Source organism: Ambystoma mexicanum, chromosome 2q (genome assembly GCF_040938575.1).
Source record: "Ambystoma mexicanum isolate Mex_15411 chromosome 2q, UKY_AmexF1_1, whole genome shotgun sequence".
NCBI lineage: Eukaryota > Metazoa > Chordata > Amphibia > Caudata > Ambystomatidae > Ambystoma > Ambystoma mexicanum.
Window position 1 is genome coordinate 715,970,391 of NC_090924.1, and position 22,080 is coordinate 715,992,470.

At 45.2% G+C, this 22,080-nt stretch overlaps 1 protein-coding gene across 3 annotated transcripts in view; it reads left to right on the forward strand.

Moving 5' to 3' along the window:
* Nucleotides 1-22,080, forward strand: part of DPP6 (dipeptidyl peptidase like 6) — a 2,034,493-nt gene that overhangs the window by 1,900,477 nt on the left and 111,936 nt on the right. For all 3 annotated transcript variants that reach the window (XM_069647934.1, XM_069647936.1, XM_069647935.1), the window contains exon 19: nt 4,164-4,233. In XM_069647934.1, coding sequence (XP_069504035.1) covers nt 4,164-4,233 — 70 coding nt within the window. The remainder of the gene's footprint in view (nt 1-4,163; nt 4,234-22,080) is intronic.

Consider the following 22,080-nt stretch of genomic DNA (forward strand, 5'->3'; position numbering starts at 1 on the left):
TTTACCAAGCCACCACTCTTGAAAATAATGGCAGCCTTTCAAGATGTCATGTGCTGCTTGCTACAGGTATCCCCCTTCACTCTCCTATGCGCTCCCCCACTAATCACTCACTATCACTGATTAACTCACTCACTCATCATTGATTGACTCATTCCCTCATTCCCTCATTCCCTCAATCACTCAATCCGCAGATGTAAATGCTTGGGGCCAGATTCCGTAACCATGTGTCAGACCGGAGAGCGAGCCCACATATCTTCCTCATAGCATTCACATCCTGGCATACATCAAGTCCAATGAATGCAGGAGTGCATGGGTGTAAGAAGCTATCCGACCTCTTTCTATGTTTATTATCCCAACGCATCATTGAAAAGCTGTTGCGTTGGCCAGAACAGCAGAATCGTTTTGGTAGGCTAATCGGTTGCTTGATTGTGTGCTTTACAGATGTCCCCGCGCTCTGCCCTGAGGCCAGTCTGTTTCTGAATCAGCTTGCCCCTGTGCTGTTTTTATTGTGCGTGTATTTTTAGCTGGTACGGTTGAGTTGCTGTCTCCAGCTATCTCTGGGGCTATTGATCCCATTTCCCGCCAGTTAGCATTCCACCTGAATATTAATCTGACAATGTGAGAGGAGATGATTGCATAACAAGCCGCTCGAGCCTAATTGTTAATATGTTCTCTAATTAAATTGCTAATCCTGCTAATATGCATATAATTGGCATGCCAGGAATAATCTATGTGGAATTTTGTTTTCACAAAATGTTTCGGTAAATATGTAGTTGCAACTAATTTTTTCAGTTGGTAAATAAGCTGGACGCTATTTTGGCACTGAAACAGGAACTCTGCTCTGTCCACATCACAGTGGGGGGTTCCCTTCCCGTACAGTTGTCATTCTGTCAATGCTGTACTCTTCGATGCTTTACCTTCCTTAGTGCACAACTCGTAGATCCAATGACCCGGATGTGAATCCTTAACCCCAATCTCAAATGGCTGTCTCTATAGCAACCTATCCGGCTATGCATCTGTCTGTCTGTAGATCGGTTTTGGGTTCTGAACCCCGCAAATAAAAGACTGATGTCGTGGAAGGCAGTCGTGAAGGCTGCCCCCCGACAAAGGTACGTCCTTTGTCGCTCCACTTCTTCCCCCGGGCAGCCCCACCCAGTGTATTGCACCGCCACCACGCTACCATTCTCCACCTGCCCCCACCGCTTTTCTCTACCAGCTCCGACGACCACTTCTGGCCTACCTCCATCCCGCTCCTCCAAATAACAGACATTCACTGTGTCGCGCAATGTGGCACGGCCTTGGGCACATCAGTTATTCTGGGAAGCGGTCTAGAAATTGCAATTGGAAAACCTATAGGTTCATATGGTTCTATGTTACTATTGCAAAAATGATCCTTTTCGCAACTCCCACTGTGATGAGGCTCCGGCTCAATACGTGTTGGGATGTCTTTTCACTCCCTGTGTCCCTGCTGCCTCCAGGGTCACTCAGGCTCAGTTTTAAGGGCCCCGCGCCTCACAACCGCAACCCTTCTCCCCACTCGCCTTTTCTGGTGGACACCGCCGGAACTCCCACCACTACACCTGCTTGCCCCACCCTCTGCCACTCTCCAGGCCACCCATGCCCCTGCCCTACTCACCAATCCCCACTTACCGCACCTCCTGCTCCACTGGTTCGGCCCATTCTATCACCTTTTGATCGCCATGTATTACACACTGCAACGTTTTGCACTGTTTACCTGAAATATGTGCTCTGCGCAATACATGCGGCACACTGTTTATATATCCTTCTTACCAATTTGCTCCTGGGCGGCTCTCTGAAATTAAAGATCAAAGAATGTTAAGCCCGCTATTGAATGGCTATCCTACATGTGTAAATGGATGACACAGTAATCACATTTTCTTTGCTAAAAAGCACTAGGAGAGTACAAAACATTTTCAGAATGAATACATCAATTACTAAAAAGCTCTTCTCTGGTTACAAAAAAAGGACTATATGTTCTCTGAAAGGCACAGGAGACCCCACGCTCTGGATGAGGGTATTACTATAACAATAGATCACAGAAAAGACATCCAAAGGAAGCAATTTTCAAATAGGTATCAAGGGAATTTATGAAACCTGATACAATTTAAATAAAGGACTCAAATCATGATTTTAATCTGCACTTAATGGCAACAATTCACATAGCAGGAAAAAACTTTAAGAACACATCTATATAATAATAAATTTCATCCTATTCAATCGTACGTTCATTCATCCACATGCAAACGTCAATCTGGTGTTTAATATAGTGCTATTATCTCCCGAAACTCTGTTTCAGAGAGCTTGGTAACCGAGACACTTCAATCAGACCAGGGTATTGAACGCCTGACGCAGGTCTCGTCAATTTCCCAAGACGAGTGCATTGCGCTTGAGCTATCCTCCCAGATAGTGTATCATAGATCATTTCCCCTAAAGTTCAGTCTGCTACACATTTGCTTTTGAACAACTGCGGATCTAGCGCTCGGCAACTGGAGCCATTACTGATATATAGCGTTTTGATAAGGAATTAAGAGCATATCGATAGAAAATGGAGGCACGGTGTACAGTCATTTGTTCCTTAGTAGCTCGATGTGGACAGTTGTTGCACGATTGCCTTCTGACTTTTTTAAATTGACCCGTATGAAAAAATCAATCTTCCAATATCTTAAAAGCTGAGATCCAGTGATCTGACTAGTCGGCGTGAATAGGTGGATCACTGCGATGACTAGATCTAAATTGTTTCCAAATTTAAGAAGAGGTGATATATTCTGCAGCTGAAGGTTTTTTTTTTTTTTTACGCCTGACACTTTGATAAATCATCCCACACAGACATAACTACATTAAAATGCTATTGGGATTAACAAGGTAAGTGTACACCAGAGTATCGCCTGTTAGAGAATGTTAGTGGAGTTCGAACCTGGCTAGCACCCCCTTCCTTTCCATTCATACAGTAAAAGGAGACCACCCAGGTTTGTACTTGGAACAAGGTAGGCTGCTGGTGTATTAATCACATGCAGTTATTTTGCAGGTGTCCCACGTAGCCAGTGGTCAGTACTTGGCTTGGATGCACCCAGTACCCTTGTGTTGACTTCCGGATATGCCTTACTTCTTGGAATTATTTCTGGGTCAAGTTCCTGCTCCTGGTCAATGTCCTAGCAGGCATGATCTCCAGTAATTACTCCCAGGCTTCGATCACCCCCCCCCCAAAGTTAAACATTTCACAAATGCATGCCTGGTGAGTACAACGCAAAAGGTCAAAGGGTCCTTAAGCCCCCCACCCCCTAATCCACCGGTCACTTGTTGGGGGTTGTAATATGGGATGACGGTGTCCAGTTAAAGTTTCGAATCCTTTTGGTCGTATGGCAAAAGGATCGAATCAATGGGCCCGAAAACAAAAGGGTCAAACATTTATTTTTTACATTTATATTTTTTTTTGGCTTTTGTATACATAAAAATGGTGTTTTCAACAAGAAAAACCGGGGTTTGGTAGGAGAAACCCCCCCCAAAAAAAAAATTTTTTAAATTCAAATGAATTTCGACCCTTTTTTCGGTCCTATTGACTCGATCCTTTTGGCATTCGCCCAAAAGGATTCGAAACTATGACCTATAACCTGGGATGACATCACCTTTCTGAGCCTGCAAGGCACCCACAAAGGAGACGAATGGTCAACATCTCTGAAGCTGGGATAAGACCTTCCAAAGTCACCTTCGGTGAAAGGGCAATAAACTGTTCTCTAACACTCTAGAGTATTTCTCACAGAACGGCCACTGTGCAGCACTAGAGAGTTAGGGATTTTCGAGGTTTTGTTTTGTGACTTGAACATTCTTTTAACCAAAGTGTTTGCAAGTGATTCCTGAGGTTAATGCAATAATATAGCACACCGCTTCCACTAAGCAGGCAAGCTTAATGTGGCTCCCACCAGGGCTTCTCAATCAATGTGTCTGTATATTAACAGGTATAATTTGTGTCGCAGGGGCTCAGTAATCTGTGCCTTTACATTACTTCTGTAAATTAGGGAGTCATTTTTCAAACTCTGCATCGCTGGCCCACTTTGCAGCATGCGTCTGAAGATGCTGTGATAATCCATTCATAATGTGTGTGTGTGTGCTGCTGATCCTAAACAAACTGTTTCCTTTTCTCCTAGAATTAACAATGCAAGTCATTAAGCCTGCAACCTTTGTAGTCACAGCCCACTACCCTTTGCTGCTCGTGGTGTAAGTATGTTGCCGTCTTTCCTTCTTGCTCACACATAGCTTGTACAGAATGTTTTTGTTGGAGGTTTTATATTACTCGAGTTAAATAGACAATCTTGGCTTTTTCTTCATACAAATCAGGGTATCGACCCAAAAGATCGTATCTAGAGGGCCGCAGATACGGTTTTGCTGCATTCAGCATAGATATAAAATACTAAATCCGGAAATACTGAGCTAGGGGAGCAGGAGTTGCAGGGTGTCCCCCCTTACTCCTACTTCGGTATTTTCAGGTTTGGGGGCTCTGGGGGTGTCCCCCCATAAAAGAAACAATGCAGGGACAAAAATACAATAAAAAAAGAACAGCTTGAATTGAAAAATGCAGCAGAGTGGGCCTGGGTATTTTGCAATTCGAGCTTTTCGTCTACGTTCTTTTAACGTGCAGCCACAAATCAGTACCTTAACAAGGCGCTGTCATTATAGAAATGTTACATAGGACAGGCACAATTAAAGAAAGGACTCTTCATTAAATTATCGATTATCCCTGAAATAACAATATCTTATTTGCAGTTTTTTAATTGTTTTTTTTTATTTCTATTTGCGGTCTTATTCCCTTGTTTAAGGAGGTAGTCAGAAACCCAGGCTTTTTAGGGTGAAATTCAAGTAAAAATAGCAGCCCCTACTGCAATAATGATGATTCACACAACACCGGTGTGTGTGTGCACGGAAAGTGTACTGCATCTGGTATTTGGAAGGCTAACAAGAACAAATTGGTATTCCCAGAAGCCGCCATATCACGGCGCCTCTGCGCGGTGGACGTTGCCTGGAGAGAAACGCCATGGCCCTCTGTTGACTTGTAAACTGCTCAAGTAGAATAATCGCTTGGCCGCCCTCCAGCTCCCAGTAGACATTTTTTGCTTCACTGAAAACCATTATTGCTGCTGTAATTGGGCTGCTTCAACAGTGGGCCATGAACTGAATGATAACAGAAAATGACACCAATAAACTTCCTTTTTCCGGAGAAAGAACAAGCGCAATATTCCCTCCAGGCCACAACTGGGGTGTTCGGCGGAATTCCGTCTGTGTTTGTTATCTCTTTGTGGGCGTTAGAGCAGTGAGCACAGAACCTAGTTTGCTAGTTTATGGAACATACGTATTGAGCACACTTTCATGGAGGAAGTCTCTGTAGAGAAGGGCGCCATACATGTGTGACAAAAAAGGCTTTAGTTCGTCGTGTCCCTGCTGCATGTCTTCTTTACGAGACATTGCTTTGACAGAATGTAATTAGAGGGACGTTTTGGCAAAGCAATGATCTATGTCACAGGGTGCGTCTCCCCTCCGAGAGGCAGGCAGCTGGAAGCAGGAGGCTTGTGTTTATGAAGGCACTGAGAAAGGAGCTGCGTCATAGCCTGCTCCCGCCGTCGGCACCCCTCTTTTCCTTTGGAAAGACTTGCACTATTGACACGTTGCACCACCAAAATGCCTGGGGTAGCGGAAGTGACATCACACGACCCTTGACCTCTGATGACAGTGATGTCAGGTGACCCCACCCCGAAGTGACATCACAGGAAGCGATGGAACACAACCTTTCACCCCTTGACAAAACAGGAAGTGTCATCACATAGCATTGTTTCTGAGTACACCACGAAAAATATGATTACGCTATCACTGTAAAGTGATATACATTTCATACAAGAATGGGTCCCCATATGTATCATTAATATCAGTGCGTATAGGCCCATATTACCAGATCACTGTGAATGCAAGCAGACGTCCAAGGCCAAACGATAATGATGTGTTATTATATAGCACTTACATGTGCGCTTCATATAGAGCAAATACGCATACATTATCACCCAACCTGTGGTTGTTCTCATTTATCAGCCTCAGCTGACCTTGCTGGGAATCGAACCTGCAGATCACACACACATTGCAGCAGCCAGCACTCAACCCACTGAGCTATCTTACCGGCTGTAGCTATCAGATAACCAGCCACTCCAGAAACAAAGAGCCAGATGCTGCTGGCCACATCCCATGAGCCTCAAAAAAAAAAACTTGAAACAATTTTTTTAGGGGTAGCAAGGGAGAACACAGGGGTAGCGAGGGAGACCTCTGGGGTTGCAGTTGCGACCCCTGGCAACCCCTAAGTGATGTCCATGGTTGCACTACGGGGGAATAAACTGCAGAACTGTGTTTCCTTTCAGTACATTGAAAGAAGGGTTCACTTTGGTGCAATAGATATTAGCAACATTTGCGTCCATATGACCTCAGTTGACTGCCCTTCATGGCATTGTTGGTTCTCTCATTAGCAAATGTTTTCGATAGATAGTAATCAATCAGTGCTACAGTAATTTATTGTTTGTGTTTGTTGAAGAAATGGTTTGTCACCTGAGAAAAAGGAGTACTAGTATACATCTAAGATAATGGGCCTCATTATGACTCCGGCGGTAGCCGTGCCGGTAAATCCGCCGGAATAATTTTTTTTTCGGCGCCCAGGAATGGCCAATTACCGGGGCATCACAGCCCCTGCGGACCCGGTAAAAACACACATGCCTCAACTGGATATACTGCAGGCAATTCCCTAAATGCACAGTGGTATTTTTTTAGGATGCCCTACTCGCAGCTGACATGGAAGCCTGTGCAATATGCCCGGTTATAAATTTCACTGTACTGATTTCAAATAGTTTCCACTAGATCCAGTTGCTGGCATGTGGGTTTTTGTACATCTCCTTAACTACTTTGACAAACGTATGATTATTGATTTGTGTTCCTCCCAGTGCACTGCACCATCCTCTGCCTGCCCTTACATCTGCAGACAGCGCCAGGAAAACTCTGCTCTTTCCCCCTAAGTGCTACTACTCTTTTTGTCACTCCTCTACACCCGTCTTTATCTGAACCCCTCACTCCTCGAGATACCAAAGCAAAGCCCAGTCCTAATCGCTTTGCCAATGCTTCTACTTATGTAGCACTTCTTAAGATGGTCTCTGTTTAATGCATTTCCAATGTTGACACATAAGTCAACAGAGGCAGGAAGAGCTAAGGTGGTTTGCTCAGGAGCACCAAATGTTTTGCAATATGGGCAAACCAGCATTCCTCTTTCCAAATCATGCACCTACAGCGGTATGCGGTGATAAAGACGCGGCAAAAATGTCGCCTGTACAAAAAATCCCGGCAAAATTTCTGTGGTTTGACCCGGTAAAGGTGTACCCCATTGCACCATTTAAGGGGAGCGGGGGTTGCTGGAGCCGGGGGTCGCAGGGGTGTCCCCCGCATCCTTTACATGTATTCCGGTGGCAAAACCACAGCCTTTTTCCCACAATATTTTGTGTCCACGGCCATTTTTGCTGCCATTTTAACACATGGAACCCCTACGCCTACAACTGTTTGACACAAAAATCCCATCAATCCAAATTCCATGCAAATGTAGATCGACATATCAAGTGAAATCACCAAGCCCCCATCCGAATATGTATCGTGCCTTGGCTAGAAATCTTTGGCATACCTTTGATTGTTTAGTCTGGTGACCAGATGCAGCATAGCTTTCGATTTGTGCTGTCTTTCAGGGCCCCATCTCCCAGATAGTCTGTCTACCACCCAGCACTCTATTCTAGCATTTCTCTGACTCCACTGTGAAATAACTGGGGGTCATAAGTGGCCCTGGCAATTTATACAGATTATTATATGTCATTATTACAAATTAAACTACTTTGTGATCATTTACTTTGTTGTAATTACTTTTGATTTCTAGGTTGTTCAATATTTTGTTGGGGGTCCACCATACGCACTACCATCCCAACCCCTCCCCAACCCTCCTAAACCCTCAACCCTTAAATACATCTATATAATGAATTCCCCAACAAGTAATTCAAAGTAATTGGATTGAAGTAAAGCACCTCAAAGTAATTTACTTCGATAAAACAACAGCATACCATAAGGTTATAGGGACATGTTAGGCTTAATAAGTATGGTTCACTTTTAGATCACAATTGACAACATAAAGGGATGCATAGCTTCTTAAGTTAATGCAGTGAAATAGTTGAGATAAAACATTAAAAATGCATCTCTGTTAGTCTACGATGTGGAAGGTCAAAAAGGGGTAACATGCAAATAAGCTAATCTGAAGCTGACGCCGCACAAGAGGCGTTTGTGTGGGACGACTAATCGGAGAAGGGAGAATACTTCGGGCAACGAGCCTGGAGAGAGAGAGCGAGAGCTACAGAATGAGGGACCCCGCCTAGAAGGGAGCCAGTGAGCCTAAAGAAGAGTGCGAGGACTGTGGGAGGGGGAGAGCTACCGACTGTGCAACGCCACCACAGTGGGATAGGTAGGAACTAGAGAGAGGCTCGTCTTTGTGGGACCCTTGTTAATGCGGAACGTCACCACTGTGGGATACGAACCGGAGATAGGGTTTTCTTTTGGGGAACACATTTTGGTTCAACTTGGACAGGAATGACACGGGTCAGTTGTGAAGGGGCCTGACCTTGACCCTGCGGAGCGCCGCGCAGGCGGGAGTCGATGGAAGTGGAGACAGGACGGGCCAGAGAGGACTCAGCCCGGGGAGACGGGAAGAGGGCAGGGGTGAAGTAACTACTGCGAGCAATAACGAGCCACGAGCTTGGTAAAATATTCCCTGTAATGAATAAAGCTTACGTTCAAACCAGCATGCATGTGTATGTAAAGTTTTTTCATGACACCAAGTGGTGACAGGATCCCTATGGAGTGTGCCTGCTTTATGTTGGTGCAAAAGCAGGCGGACCCCATAGGACTCCCCAACATTTGCACTGGCATAAAAATTCATGCCAGCGCAAATGCTGGAGTATTTGCATTGCATTGTATTGTGGAGAGGAAAGGAGTGGCGGAAATGCACATTGCATTAAGCCCTTCCTCTCCACCATGCAAATGAATGGAAATGGGGTGCACCACAAATGAAAGACGTAAAGGCGTTACGCAAGGCTTTTACGTCATTGATTTGCGGTACGCCTGGCTTCAAATTGAGCCCCCACACTGTGAATTGAGATTTCAGAAGATGGCAACTCAATGACACAATACATACTAACAACTGTCCAGAGAGGTGACGAACTGCTGCATTTTTTAAAGAAAAGGAAGGCACTCGGGTAAAAAGCCTGCTCTCTTGCATGTCTGAGGAGCTTCACTCCATTGAATGTTGCCTCCCAGTCTCATGTCCGCGAGGTGAGAGTCCTCCGGCAGCAGGGCCGGCATACGGACCGCGCGCGCGCAAAGTAGTCCACAGCTGAATCGGAGGCAGCACCAAGAAAGCAAAAGCAGCCCCAGATACCCTGTCGGATTCGGCCCCCAGCCCGCAAAAGAACAAAGAAACACCCACACCTCACTGCCTGCCAGATCCCTTACATGGCACACGTCTTGGGGGAAACTAGCCCTACTACGCAGCCCCCCATGGCGGCTCTGGTTCTTTTGGCCAGTGGCAGGGCAATGTTCTAGCCCGGGACCTGCTCGCTGGAGATGTGATAAGATCATGAATTGTGCATGGAGCAGAGGCCGGGTTAGGTGACCCCTCCCTTAAATAGGAATCCGATGCAAGGCGCGTGCCTCTTTTTGACTAGGCTATATTCTAGTCACACGTCAGTGCATGCCTACCCCATAAGAAGCCCCGAGGCCGAAGACATAAACTGCGCTGCATGATGCGGATTAAGATGGTAATGTTAAATTGCATTCTTTTTCCGTTCTGCGGGTGTATTTCTCTCTGTTTTCATGTTTAGATTTCGCGTATTGGTAGTAAAGCCATCAAATAATCTGTTGTCATGTGAATGGCAACGCACCTATTGAACTACGAACGTTGCATGTTGTATCTATTCTTCAGAAGGAAAAGCAGTTTCAATAAAACTCGTGACCCACACGTTGGGAATTTGTAAGGCCATTTGTGACGCACCATATTGGTATCATTCTTCTGACGCTCTATGGCTGGCAGCTAGTTGATGCTTGCTCAGACTATGTGATGTGTTAGTAGTTATGGATGCCATAGTAGGCTAATTAGAATCTCTGATGACCATTTCCTCAAACATTGAGATGTTTCTGTGGTTTGAATTCAGAGGAATATACGTAGATGCGAATTTGAGACCACTTGGCTCATATGTACCCGGATCAGGAGTTCTCTTCTAATGTTCCTCTTTCAAAGGTAAATCATTGAAGACTCGGACACATGTAACCACATGTTCTACAGCATTGAGAGTCCTGGCATCGTATATTGCCTGTACTATAGTCAATGAGACAACTGTTCCTGTTAGTTTTAGTTTTCAAACATAACTTCAGAAGACACTTGTGTCTATAATGTGGATGCCGCAGAACCTCTAAAGAAAGTGATTGTAAAAAAAACAGCAGTCCTAATCTCACGCATCAAACAACAACAGAAATACTTGTTCATCTCGGACCAAGACCTAGAGCATTTTGTATGATGCTAAAAGTTCACAAAGCAACCAACAAACTCTTTGTCAATCCTCACCTCCAGCCTATTACCCAAGAACTACTGTCATGGATAAAGGATTCCTATGAATGAAAGAACAAATAAAGCAATCTGTCTATAGGATGGAAAAATGGCCTTGGCAACATTTCGCTTTACACCAACATACCCCATAAAGATAGTCTTCTGGTGCGTACTGAAACTCACTACAAAAGATCCATCAAAAAGCATCAACTAAAGTTCTTACCAACTTTGTGAGATTGAACTTTACTTTAAACAGCTTTGCGTTCAGTGACACACCATAACTACTGGGACAGGGTGCAGCCAGGGCCGCTCCTATGGCATCAGAGGTTTATAATCAATTGTTCGACAGTCATAGTGTCGAAATACAAAAGTTTCAACACAAAACGATCGATTTTTTTTTTTCGAATGCATGTTGTTGTTTTTTTTGGGGGGGGCTTCCCTAGAAGTCCCCCGTTTTTTGGGGAAAAACCACTAATTTTACTACACAAACCAAAAAAAAAGTACATTAAAAAATGCATTCGAACATTTTTTTTGGATCCTTTTGTTTCGAAATTATTGTATTTAGAAAGTATGTTTTCGAAACTTTGACTGGACACCGCACCAGATATACCAACTTCATCAAGGGCAATATAGAACACCTAATTCTATGAAGTCCTCCAGTAAATCAGGTCTGTCGTTTAGACACATTGATGACATCTTTATCAGGGACGTCAGTTCACCAAAATGTGAAGGGTAGTGAAAGTGACGTCACTCACCAGTTGACATCACCAGATGTGAACACAACTGACCTTTGCACACGATAGCATCACATGTCATCGCTGTGACACTGATACAGTATCAAACAGCTATGAAGGGTGAAAAAAAACAATTTTAGTTACCCACCATATTTTAACTAGGGAACTCCCCTGGGATGCCATGTGTGGAGTCCAAGGATTGGAAAAGATCTGCACATATCAGACACAGCTGAGGCCAGGGGCACTTTCAGATGACCGTAGAGTCCTTCATGACTATAATATGTCAGGTGTAACCTCAAACACCAATTATATACTCATGGTGTGTTAAATAGAGCCACATATTCTTAGCTGCTGCCTTAATATGTTGAATGTAGTCTCTTGTGTGCAGGTACTGCATTTATGCCAATTATAGCCATGAAGCGTACAGTCTTAATATGCAGGGGACAGTGGTACATGCCCCGGTGATGCCAGCATATGTCAGGTACAGTCTCAAATACCCAGGACAGACATTATTATGTTGGTTAATGGACGTTAGTACTTCATATACCAGTTTCAGTAATAATAAAAGAAAGATATAGTGTTACATGTCCTGGTGCTGCTATCACATGCTGCGTTTACCATGAAATTCCTCAGTAATGTGATGCAATGCCAGTTAAATCCTCACATACCAGGTAGAGTCATCATATATTGCGTATAGCCTTATGTGTGCAGTGGATGCCATCAAATGCTATGTGCAGTCGCAAATGTCCCAATAATTGTATCTGGTGCTCGTCATTATTGAACGTATGAACTGTCCTGTATAAGACAGTGGAGGAGGAGATATATATGGTTGCTGTTGCACAAGATTACTTAAGACATAAACCCTGAGATGGGGGGCATTACTGTGTCAGGTAATGCCCATGGGTCTACGTTACAGCCCAGAGTGAAGCAGGCCCTTAACATGGGTCCTGGGGCATTACCAGACACTGTACCCCAACGAGGGGCTTATTGATTGATTTATTTATTTTGACATTTGTTAAGCGCACTTAGCCCGGAGCCATCTAGGTGCTGGTTTCAGAAGCGTGGAGGTTACAAAGGTTTCTTATGTTGCTTTCGGTTACAATCTTACAGTAGTTTACTGTGGCTATTTTAGGATACATTGGGTAACATCAGTCAGACAGTGGATCATGGAATACATTAGAACACAATGGGTTGCATATTCAAAGGGGCAGTTTATGCAGTAATGAGGTGAGTATCTAATTCCCTTGATTGAACAGCCAAGTTTTGAGTTCTTTCTGGAACGACCATAGTGATGGGTCTGATCTCAACGCTAGGGGATGGCGTTCCAATGTTTAGCTGTGATGTCTGGGAAGCTGCTGCCACCTGCTTTTTGTTGCTTGAAACAGGGGATGTCCAGGTAGAAGGAGTAGGCAGCTTGGGTAGGTCTGGTGGACTGGGCATTGGTGAGTTGACTTGATAGGTAGCTAGGGGCGCTCTTTGACAAACATTTGTGCGTAAGGGATAGGATTTTAAATGATATGCGCTCCTGTATTGGTTGCCAGTGGATGTTACGTTTAGCTGCAGAGATATGATCCTTTTTTAGAATGTTCAGTGCTGCTCTGATTGCATTATTTTGAATGATTTTGAGTTTTAAAAAAATATTTTTGGTGCTATAGCCTGCAAATAGGGAATTGCAGTAGTCAATCCTGGATAGTATTAATGCTTTGGCGATTGTAACGCAGTTGTCAGTAGTCAGGAACAGTCTGCTGGCATTGATCAATTTGGCAGTGTATGCCGCTGCCGATGCAATAGAATTGACTTGCCTAGATAAGGTGAGTGACTCGTCACGGTACACTCCAAATGTTTTTACCTCTTTGGAAGTGGTAACGGTATGTTATGTTATGATATGGCATTTATAATGCGTCTATACACAAGTGTTTCAAGGCGTGATGAGACAAGGGAGTGGAAACGGAACGACGACAGAGACAGCGATCCTACTAGGCCGGGTGACATTCAGACCGTGCAAGTGCAGGGAAAGGGGGAAGGGGAAAAGTTTGGGGGAAAGGGGAGGGGGCAGTGCAGTACATGGGATACCAGTAAAATAAATAAAGACAATAAATTATAAATACAAGTGCGGCCAGCTGTTGGAAAGTCCAGGAGTAAGTGCAGACTTCAGGTGTCAAGTGCTAGAAGGCGGTGTAGGGTTACAGAAACAGTCCCGAGTGCAAGGGTTGCCAGGGGGGCAGTGCAGGTGTGCAGAGGTTGTTAATCTGAGAGTGGTTGCCAATGAGAAGTATCTTAGTTTTATCGTCATTCAGGCAGAGCTCATTGTGAGCCAACCAGGCCTGTATGGTTGAATAGATTTCCTTTAGGGCATTGGAGTCAAGAATGTGATTGCCCATGATTGGCAGGAGTATTTGGGTGTCATCTGCACAGTTAGTGTAGATGACTCCCCGTTTGTCTAGTAGGTCAAATAATGGCTTTGTAAGGACATTGTAGAGGGTGGGAAAGATGCAGGAACCTTGGGGAACTTTGCAGGTAACTGGGGTAGCGGGGCAGGTGCCGTGGTTGAGAATACCCTCATGGTACGATGAGATAAGAAGAATTCAACCCATTTTAGGACGTGGTCTGAGAAGTCCACATCTGAGGCTTGGTGACTGCTCAGTATTTTATGGTTTACCAAGTTGAAGGCTGCAGAGAGATCTAGTAGTAAAAGTGTGGCCATATTTCCTTTGTCTTTTTCCTTGTCCATTTGGATTTTTAGATCCAGGAGGGTGGTTTCAGTACCATGGCCTGAGCGGAAACCCAATTGTCTTCGGCCAAGGAGGTTGTGTGTTTCCAGGAATATTTTATTTTTGCCTAAACTATTCTGTCCAGTATTTTAAGGATGGGGATGTTTGGGTCTAGGGTGGGTTTTTTGAGAGAGGGAGGACCCAGGCCTCTTTGAGATCTTCTGGAATGTCGTTTGAGATGAACAGTTATTGAGTTGAGATAAAAGGGGCTAGTTCTTTGCAGACTCTTTTATGAGAGAATCTGGGCAGATGTTACCTTGACATTTGGATGGTTTTATGCCACAGATGGTTTTGATGTTGTCAGTGATGGTTACGGGGGTGAATTTGAATTTCGGTAGAGATGTGTGTGGAATGGGTTGTGCCTTACAGGTATGGATAGGAGGTGGCTCTAGCTTGGATTTTTTGGCATTCATTTTGTCTTGGAGTGTGGAAATGTTGCCAAGGAGACCGTTTTGAATATTGTTGCACCATTGTCAGTCTTTATTGCAGTGATCTTGAGGGGGGTGCAGGTGATTCTAGCTCATGTAGGATCAGGAAGAGTTCTCTAGTCCCGGAGTTAGCTTCCGCAATTCTTTGGTTGTAGGAGTTTCCTTTTGCTTGGAGGATGGCTAGTTTATATTCTGTGGCCAGGGTGTCAAAATAGTTGCTTGTTGGTGTGCGAGTGGGTTCTTTTCTAGAGGTATTCAGCCGTTCTTTTTCCCAAGCGTAAGGCTTTGAGATTGGGCATGTACCATAAGTTTAGGTGTGCTGTAGGTTTCGGTTTGCGGAAGCCCAATGGGGCAATTTTGTTGATGACTCCAAGTATTGTGTTGTTATAAAGCGTGACCATATCCTTGGGGTTGAATTGGGTGGGTGGGTCTGTGGTTATTATTGAGATGAGTGGGAGTATGTTGTCTGGGGCGATGTTATGCAGATTCCTGGAGAGAGTGGACAGGGTGTGTTGAGAGGGGCTGATTTCTTGGGAGATGTTGTTGATGGTGAACAGTATGAGAGTGTGGTCTGACCACAGGCATCGTGTGTTAGCTAAGATGGTTGTGGTTCAGTTGCAGTCTGCCAGCCAATCGAGTGTGCTGCCTTTGTCGTATGTTGGGTTGGCTATTTATGGGCGGAAGCCTTGTGATTCTAGCGTGCTTGCAATTGCAAGAGCCTGTGCATCTGCAGGACTATTAAGGCTGAGATTGAAATCTCCCATGATGATGATTTTTGACGAGGGCTTGGTATCGGTTGAGAGAAATTGTGGGATGTCCTCCTCGAATGCGGTCCTGGAGGGTGGTAGATGAGGTGTAAGTGAAGAATGGAGTTGGGAGACAGCGAGATCTTGAGTGACATTAGTTTGCTTGAGTGAATCTCAAAGTTCGGTATAGTTCGACTGGGGAGGTTGTTCTTGGCAATGAGGGCTATTCCACCTCCTTTTGAGGTTTCCCTGTCTTTCCTGAGAATAGTATATCCTTCTGAGAGAGTAAGGGAGAGGGTGGGGCCAGCTGCAGGGTGAAGCCATGTTTCTGTAATTGCTAGGAAGTCAAGGTGGTTAGTGGTGATGATATTGGCAATGTCAATGGCGTGGGCTAGGATTGATCTGACATTGATAAGGGCACTTTTCAGCTGAGTAGTTTTGGGTGTCGTGAGCTTGCAGGCATTGATTCTAGGAGTTGTTTTTGAGCTTGGTGAAGGATGAGTTGTGGGTTGGTTGCATGTCATGTTTTTCGGAATAATGGTGTTATTATTTGGAGTAGATGGGTTCCTCGATATGTGAGATCCACGGGGAGGAGGTGTTGTTTTCCTACCAGGTGGATTTCCCTAAAGGTATTGTAGGGGTTGTGGTTTTGAGGTTGATGCCTTCATTCCTTCTTTTGATAGATGGAATGGCTGTAGGTATGTGGCGTGAGGCAAGTGTGAGGCGGGAGGCTAGGCATGTGTTTCTTTTTTCGGGGGTGCAGGATTTTCTTAAGTGAGGCAGTCATCGTGCCATAGGCTGAACAGTGGTGATGTGCTGAAGCCGTGCATTCGGAGGATATAAGGGTATGATGCAGGTTGCTAGATGTTTGTTCCTGTGTGTGTCTAAGTGAGCAGGAGATTTTTGATGAGGGTATGGGCTGGTGTGCAGTGGTTGGGGGGAGTGTCTTGTAATGGATGTTCACAGCACTAGGACGGAATGTAGTTGGGGCAATGTCCCATGCATTGGTCAATATGGATGCCATGGTAGGCTGAGAGTGAATCTCGCTATTGCTGGGCAAGCAAGTTCAGGGCTTCTGAGTGGGTTGGTCTACAATTGTGGTTACACTCCAAATTATGAGATACAGTTTGCAATGCACCGCTATAGGAGTGCCCAAATCCAGGTTTAGTAAGGCAGTTCGCAGGGCACAGCACGAGGAGTCATGCAATAGTGATCTATGTTAGTTGGTGGGTTCAGCAAGGACATTTAATCGTTATTGCAGGATGGCAGTACACATTGTGCAGGCAGCATGAGGGGGCATATAACACATAAAGGGACAAAATGGCATGGGGTGATATGCAGTAATGTACCAGGCAGTCAATATGTACTAGGCAGGCTCCAACCACGCATAGTATGAAATAGCACACATACATTGATCATAAGGCATACTAGCAGAGTATACAGATAGAGGTGGCACATATGTAGTAATATTGGGGCAGCTCGCAGGACACCTAATCACCAGCTTAAGTATAATACCAGATTATACAGTATGACGTGGCACATAAGCAGTATATTAGGGCAGTTCGGCAGACGTGAGTAATCACCAGCTTCAGTATAAGAGCAATCACCAGCTTCAGTATAATAGCAGATTATACAATATGACGTGGCACATAAGCAGTAATGTTCGGCAGCTTTCCAGACGCGAGTAATCACCAGCTTCTGTATAATAGCAGAGTATACATCATGAAGTAGCACATAAGCAGTAATATTCGGGCAGCTAGCAGGACGTGAGTAATCACCACAGGGTAGTGTGTGAACTAGTCGGGATCTGTATGGGGTTGTAAAACCTTTTAACAAGAATACATTTTGCCGTATGCCGCGTGCACTGGCATATCAGGAGTGTCAAGACCCGCCGTGCGGGCTGCTGATAGGCATGGGCAGGGCGTCAGCCTGCGAGAGTGTCTATGGGTGAGGTGACTTTGTGGGCAGAGGGGGTATATTAGGTGCTATTCGGGGCACAGCAAAGGAGGCATAACCCTGAGCAAGCTGTTTGAAATGTGGTTGCAGTCAGAAATGAGGCAGTGGCTGGTGGGTCTCGGGCTATAGGTATAGTGTGTAGTGCACTGATTTACTTGTTCAGTTGCAGATGTGCCTGGGGTAGTTTATTCATGCCGTTGAGAGCGGGCTTGGTGATGGGGAAGCTCTGCCTTGCTCTGACAGGCTCAGACAGGAGCCTTACACGCTGGACCATAGGAGTCTGGGACGGCTTTGGCGGCCAGTGGTGTGATTGGCTCCAAGTAGGAGTGGAGAGCCAATCACTGAATCTCAAAGGGACTAGGGGAAATTCAATGTGTGTGCCGTGCGGCGGCCATGTTATCGGGTGCTTCTCTGCACGGTAGCAGCCGCGTGTTTTGTGAGTTGCAAGGCAGCCAGAGCTTGATGCGAGTAATTAGCAGTGTAGGTGAGGCGTGCAGATTCAAATAAAGGCCCCCAATGCAGGTATTTCAAATGTTGCTGATTTCCTTTGATATTTCGCAGATCGGAGCACAATGCAGATTGAGCCTACAGGCTTACCTTGGATATGCCGGTATTGCGGCCAGCTGCTTCTGCAGCCCGCACGTGCAGGGGAGAGGCTCCTGCTCGATCCCTAGAGCTGGCCAGTGAGGTCAGCTGTGTGAGGGGCACAGACCTATTACTATTAGCACCACATCAGGCTTTTCAGGGTGTTAATAGTTTTATTTAGGTGGAGAAACCGCTTTTTTTGCCTTTTCTCAACTTAAGAAAAATACAAAACAAGATGACCACTATGAAAAGCGAGAAGAGAACTACACATAGACCCTTTTCCATTTACATGATGGCCATTGAGGGTGACGGGAAGGGTAGGACGGTAGGCCACTGTGGCTGCAGGTAAGTTAGGGAGTTGTATGGTGATTGGGTGGGGGGATTGGTGGAGTGGTGCGGTTATGTTTTGAGTGCTCCAGGCGGGAGTTTAGAGGGATTGGGTGGCAGCCAAGAGTGGAACTGTGCCACTGAGATAAGATGGGGGCCTCCCGCTGATAGGTGGGACTCAGAACATGGGCCAGACCATGAGGTAAAGTTTGCTTTCTGAGATCCCTGATTGGCTGGAAGGCCCTAAAACAACCCATCTGGGGTGCGAATATGAAATCAGATTTTCCAAAAAATCAAATCCCCCTCCTCTGGACTGGATTTTCCAGGAGGTCAATGTACCACAGTATAAGAACACACTAAAGCGAGTGGCACCATGACAATATAGGAAAAAAGTACCAACTCTGTGTAGTCTTGAGGGTGAAGAATAGGCATTTATCAATTCATACCTGTCCTCCACCTAAATGTGGCACACAAATGGGATAAGAAAGGATAATTCTGGATGTAGGAATTACACCATATTTTCCCTTTGCAGAAATGAGAATGGAAGTGCACCATAGATCTACCAAGGTGCATATTTTCAGCAAGACAGACACTCTTACCATGATGTCTGAACAGGAAGGAGATATAGAGCCCTGTCATTGGTATCACAGATGGAATGCCACTGGTTGCTGATGAGGAATCTGCCTATAATTGTGATCCACCACCTCGTGGCTTTGCAGAACATTGATGCAGACACTTTAAGCAGCTCATTCCTAGAAAAGCATGCATAAGAGGGTATTAAGCATCAAAGTTCCAGTGGACGTGTGCACCGGCTGGGCAACTCTAGAAATAAACTTCTTTGCTACAGAACAAAATGCCTATTCAAAGACATCGCCACCAGATCGCAAGACGTTTTGATTGGTTGGCCAGGGAATTTTCTATGTGTTTTCCCGTCAATTCTTCTCCGAACCAAAGTGATGATCAAGCTGAAACAATCCAAAACAGTGATGATTCTAATTGCTCCAGCTTAACCATGATGGAACTAATGGTGGTACCTGGACTTTCTACTCCTAAAACAAGCACCACAAGACAATTGTGCGCAGGCCAGAGCTAGTGAGTATCCTCAAAATCAGTGTGTCCCATCAAAGCCTGTTAATGTTAAAGATGACTGCATGGTACCTAAATATGTGTAGCACATATACTGAAATGGGCCATAGGACTGTACGCATAATCGAAGGCCTCCCACCATGATATCATACGCATCCAATTGGAAGAGATTCTATTTATGCCACAATCATAGGACCTGTCAGGATAATATGGACTACCATATCTCCCAAAGGTGCCTAAATCTGACCTGTCATTACCTTCCATCAAACTTAATCTGGTTGATATTACGGCATACAGAAACCATCCTACTGAGCTTTCTGTTAGCAACAGACTACCAATAAAAGGTTCTTTAGACAGTTATTGGAAAGCATACTTCCCATCAGGAGACCAACTCCTCCCTTGGTTTTAAATAACTGAATTTCTAGGTACATCTTTCCACTATTAGAACTTATACACAAATTGTAGCTGCAGTATTTATCAAGAAAGGTATATTTTCTTGTCTGGATTACATCAGTTTGGTGAATTAAATGGAAGCACTATTATTCCCCAAGGATGACTCTAGGTAGTCCTTTGAAGTCATCCTAACCTCTTGTAAAAAATCCTCTCAGACTTTCATATTAACCAAGCCATCCGACGTGTATTATTTGTTTTCCAAATCTGTCCTCTGCAGCTGAGAGATCTCTTTATACACTGGATGTAAGCAGAACACGTTGCTACTTTCTCGAGAATATGAAGGACAGCATGAAATGAAAACAATGTGTGATGAATAATGTTAAGTGATATTTGTAAATTGCCTAGTCACCATTTTCATGCCTTCTTGGCAGAGACGGTTGTCAGACAGGTGAGGGGTTGTTGCAGCATGGATGCCTTAATGTCACAGATGAATTGGTCACTATGTATGCCTAACTGTCTATATGTTTCCTTTCCATTTATCATGTGGTACATATAGTTCTATGCAAAACAAAAGGGGTGATGGCTCAGACCATCGGTCTAGAACATGCAATGCCATTAAAGAAGGGGAAAGGCCATATTCAAATCAAGCTTGGTCCCACCCTAAAAGGGCCAGTCCACCTGGAACTGCTAGGTCACATCCCTTCTGAAAAAGAAGCCTAAATGTCCTTTTATGGAGGAATACATGTACAAGAAATACATGACAGCAGAATAGGCCTCGTTTATATATTTGTATCCGGTTTTTGAGCAATTGAAAAATAAATTTTAAGGAAGTGTTCTGAGATCACAGCCTTAGGTGTAGCTATTTGTCGGGGGGAAATTCTCCCGGGGTCTGCTGGGCCGTCCGCGGACCTCTGGGCAGGGAGGCCCCAACTCCTCCCGCGTACCCCAAAAATGAGTATGAAGCACACGCAAGAAGCAAGGTGGTTCTACTGTTTATTAAACAACGGCAGGGATGGGTCAAGGATCGTACGCATCCGTCCTGACTCTCTCTCCGTGGGGCTCGCAGGCCCGTTTTTACCTTAGTATGACGCGCTACTTGCGTCACCTGGGAAAGTTAGCAAAAACCTATCGTCACTCTGGATTGGTTCCTCGAGTGGTAGGGTTAGTATAGCTTACTTATAGAGAGCGCTGTTAGTGGTTGAGGGTCAGTCAGGTGGTATACTTGGGTTGTCCCTTCAATTAGATACATGAAAATTGTTACATGAAGACCCCTGAGGATTGGCTAATGTTAATGGCGTCAGTGGTAAGTGCCCCATGTTCTGATTGGTCCACTCGCGAGCCCCCTCAGTCTGGGACCATCGCTGTTCCCAGCTCACGGTGCACCTGTCATTTGCAACAATGTATAACTATGGGTATGTGCAGACAATGCGAAGATTTGTTCATATGCTGGAGGGCAGACTACTCCCACCGCCGCAGATGTCCATTGAGTCGCTTCATTGTTGCTGCTTGTGTCTCAAAACGTGGGATCCAGGCGCCTCTTTCCTCCTGGGTCTGGCACCCTGTCAGGTTCGGCTTGGTCACGTGAGGAGAGACCGTGGTTGAGGCAGAATTCTGCACATTTAATATTGCATTTTCCACTGTGTGTTAGGCTTAGTTTGCAGGTGTGACCTTGGCTTCGGCTTGTGGCATGCGAGTTAGCAACATTGTGCCCTTGACTGTCTGTTCTCGCCGGGCTCATTCTGCAGGGTCATCAATTGTACTCTTGCTCGTTCAATGTTCATGGAGGCTCTTGCTTGCGGCCTACTTGGGCCTGGTGCATAGGTGGGGATGTTTGATGCACAGCGCTTTAGGTTATGGTATCATATTGCCTTATCCCCAGTATCGTGTCTTCGTTATATTTCTCATTGCAATGCATGGGTTAGGAGAAGCGTCAGCAAGCATTTTAGATGAGTTCGTTGTGCGTCTTGCGTTTCTGCATTTTGAAAAACCTATGTGAAAAATAATAAACATGCGCGTCAGTGGGTATGTCCGTCACCTACGTCATAGCACTGAATATGTTCTTCGTGTGGATTGGTGTGGGAGTGTCCAGTGTGCATGTTTGCAGGGGTGTGCTGACCGTTGGCTTGGTCGTCATGGCATCTCTAACGATATGTTCATTTACTGTTGAATGGTTCAGTCGAGTTCATCCATGCTGCAGGTGTCGGCATGGGCAGGGCAGGCTGGTGGGCAGGCTGGTGGGCACATCCGTATGTTCCTGTACCAGGGTATTTGGTCGTCTGGTAGATAGGCAAACTCCTCTCGTGGCGGGTGTCTGGGCCTCGATCATCTAGGCCAGGGGCGTGAGGGGATTGGTGGGAGTCTTTTGTTCCATTCTCCCACTTCAGT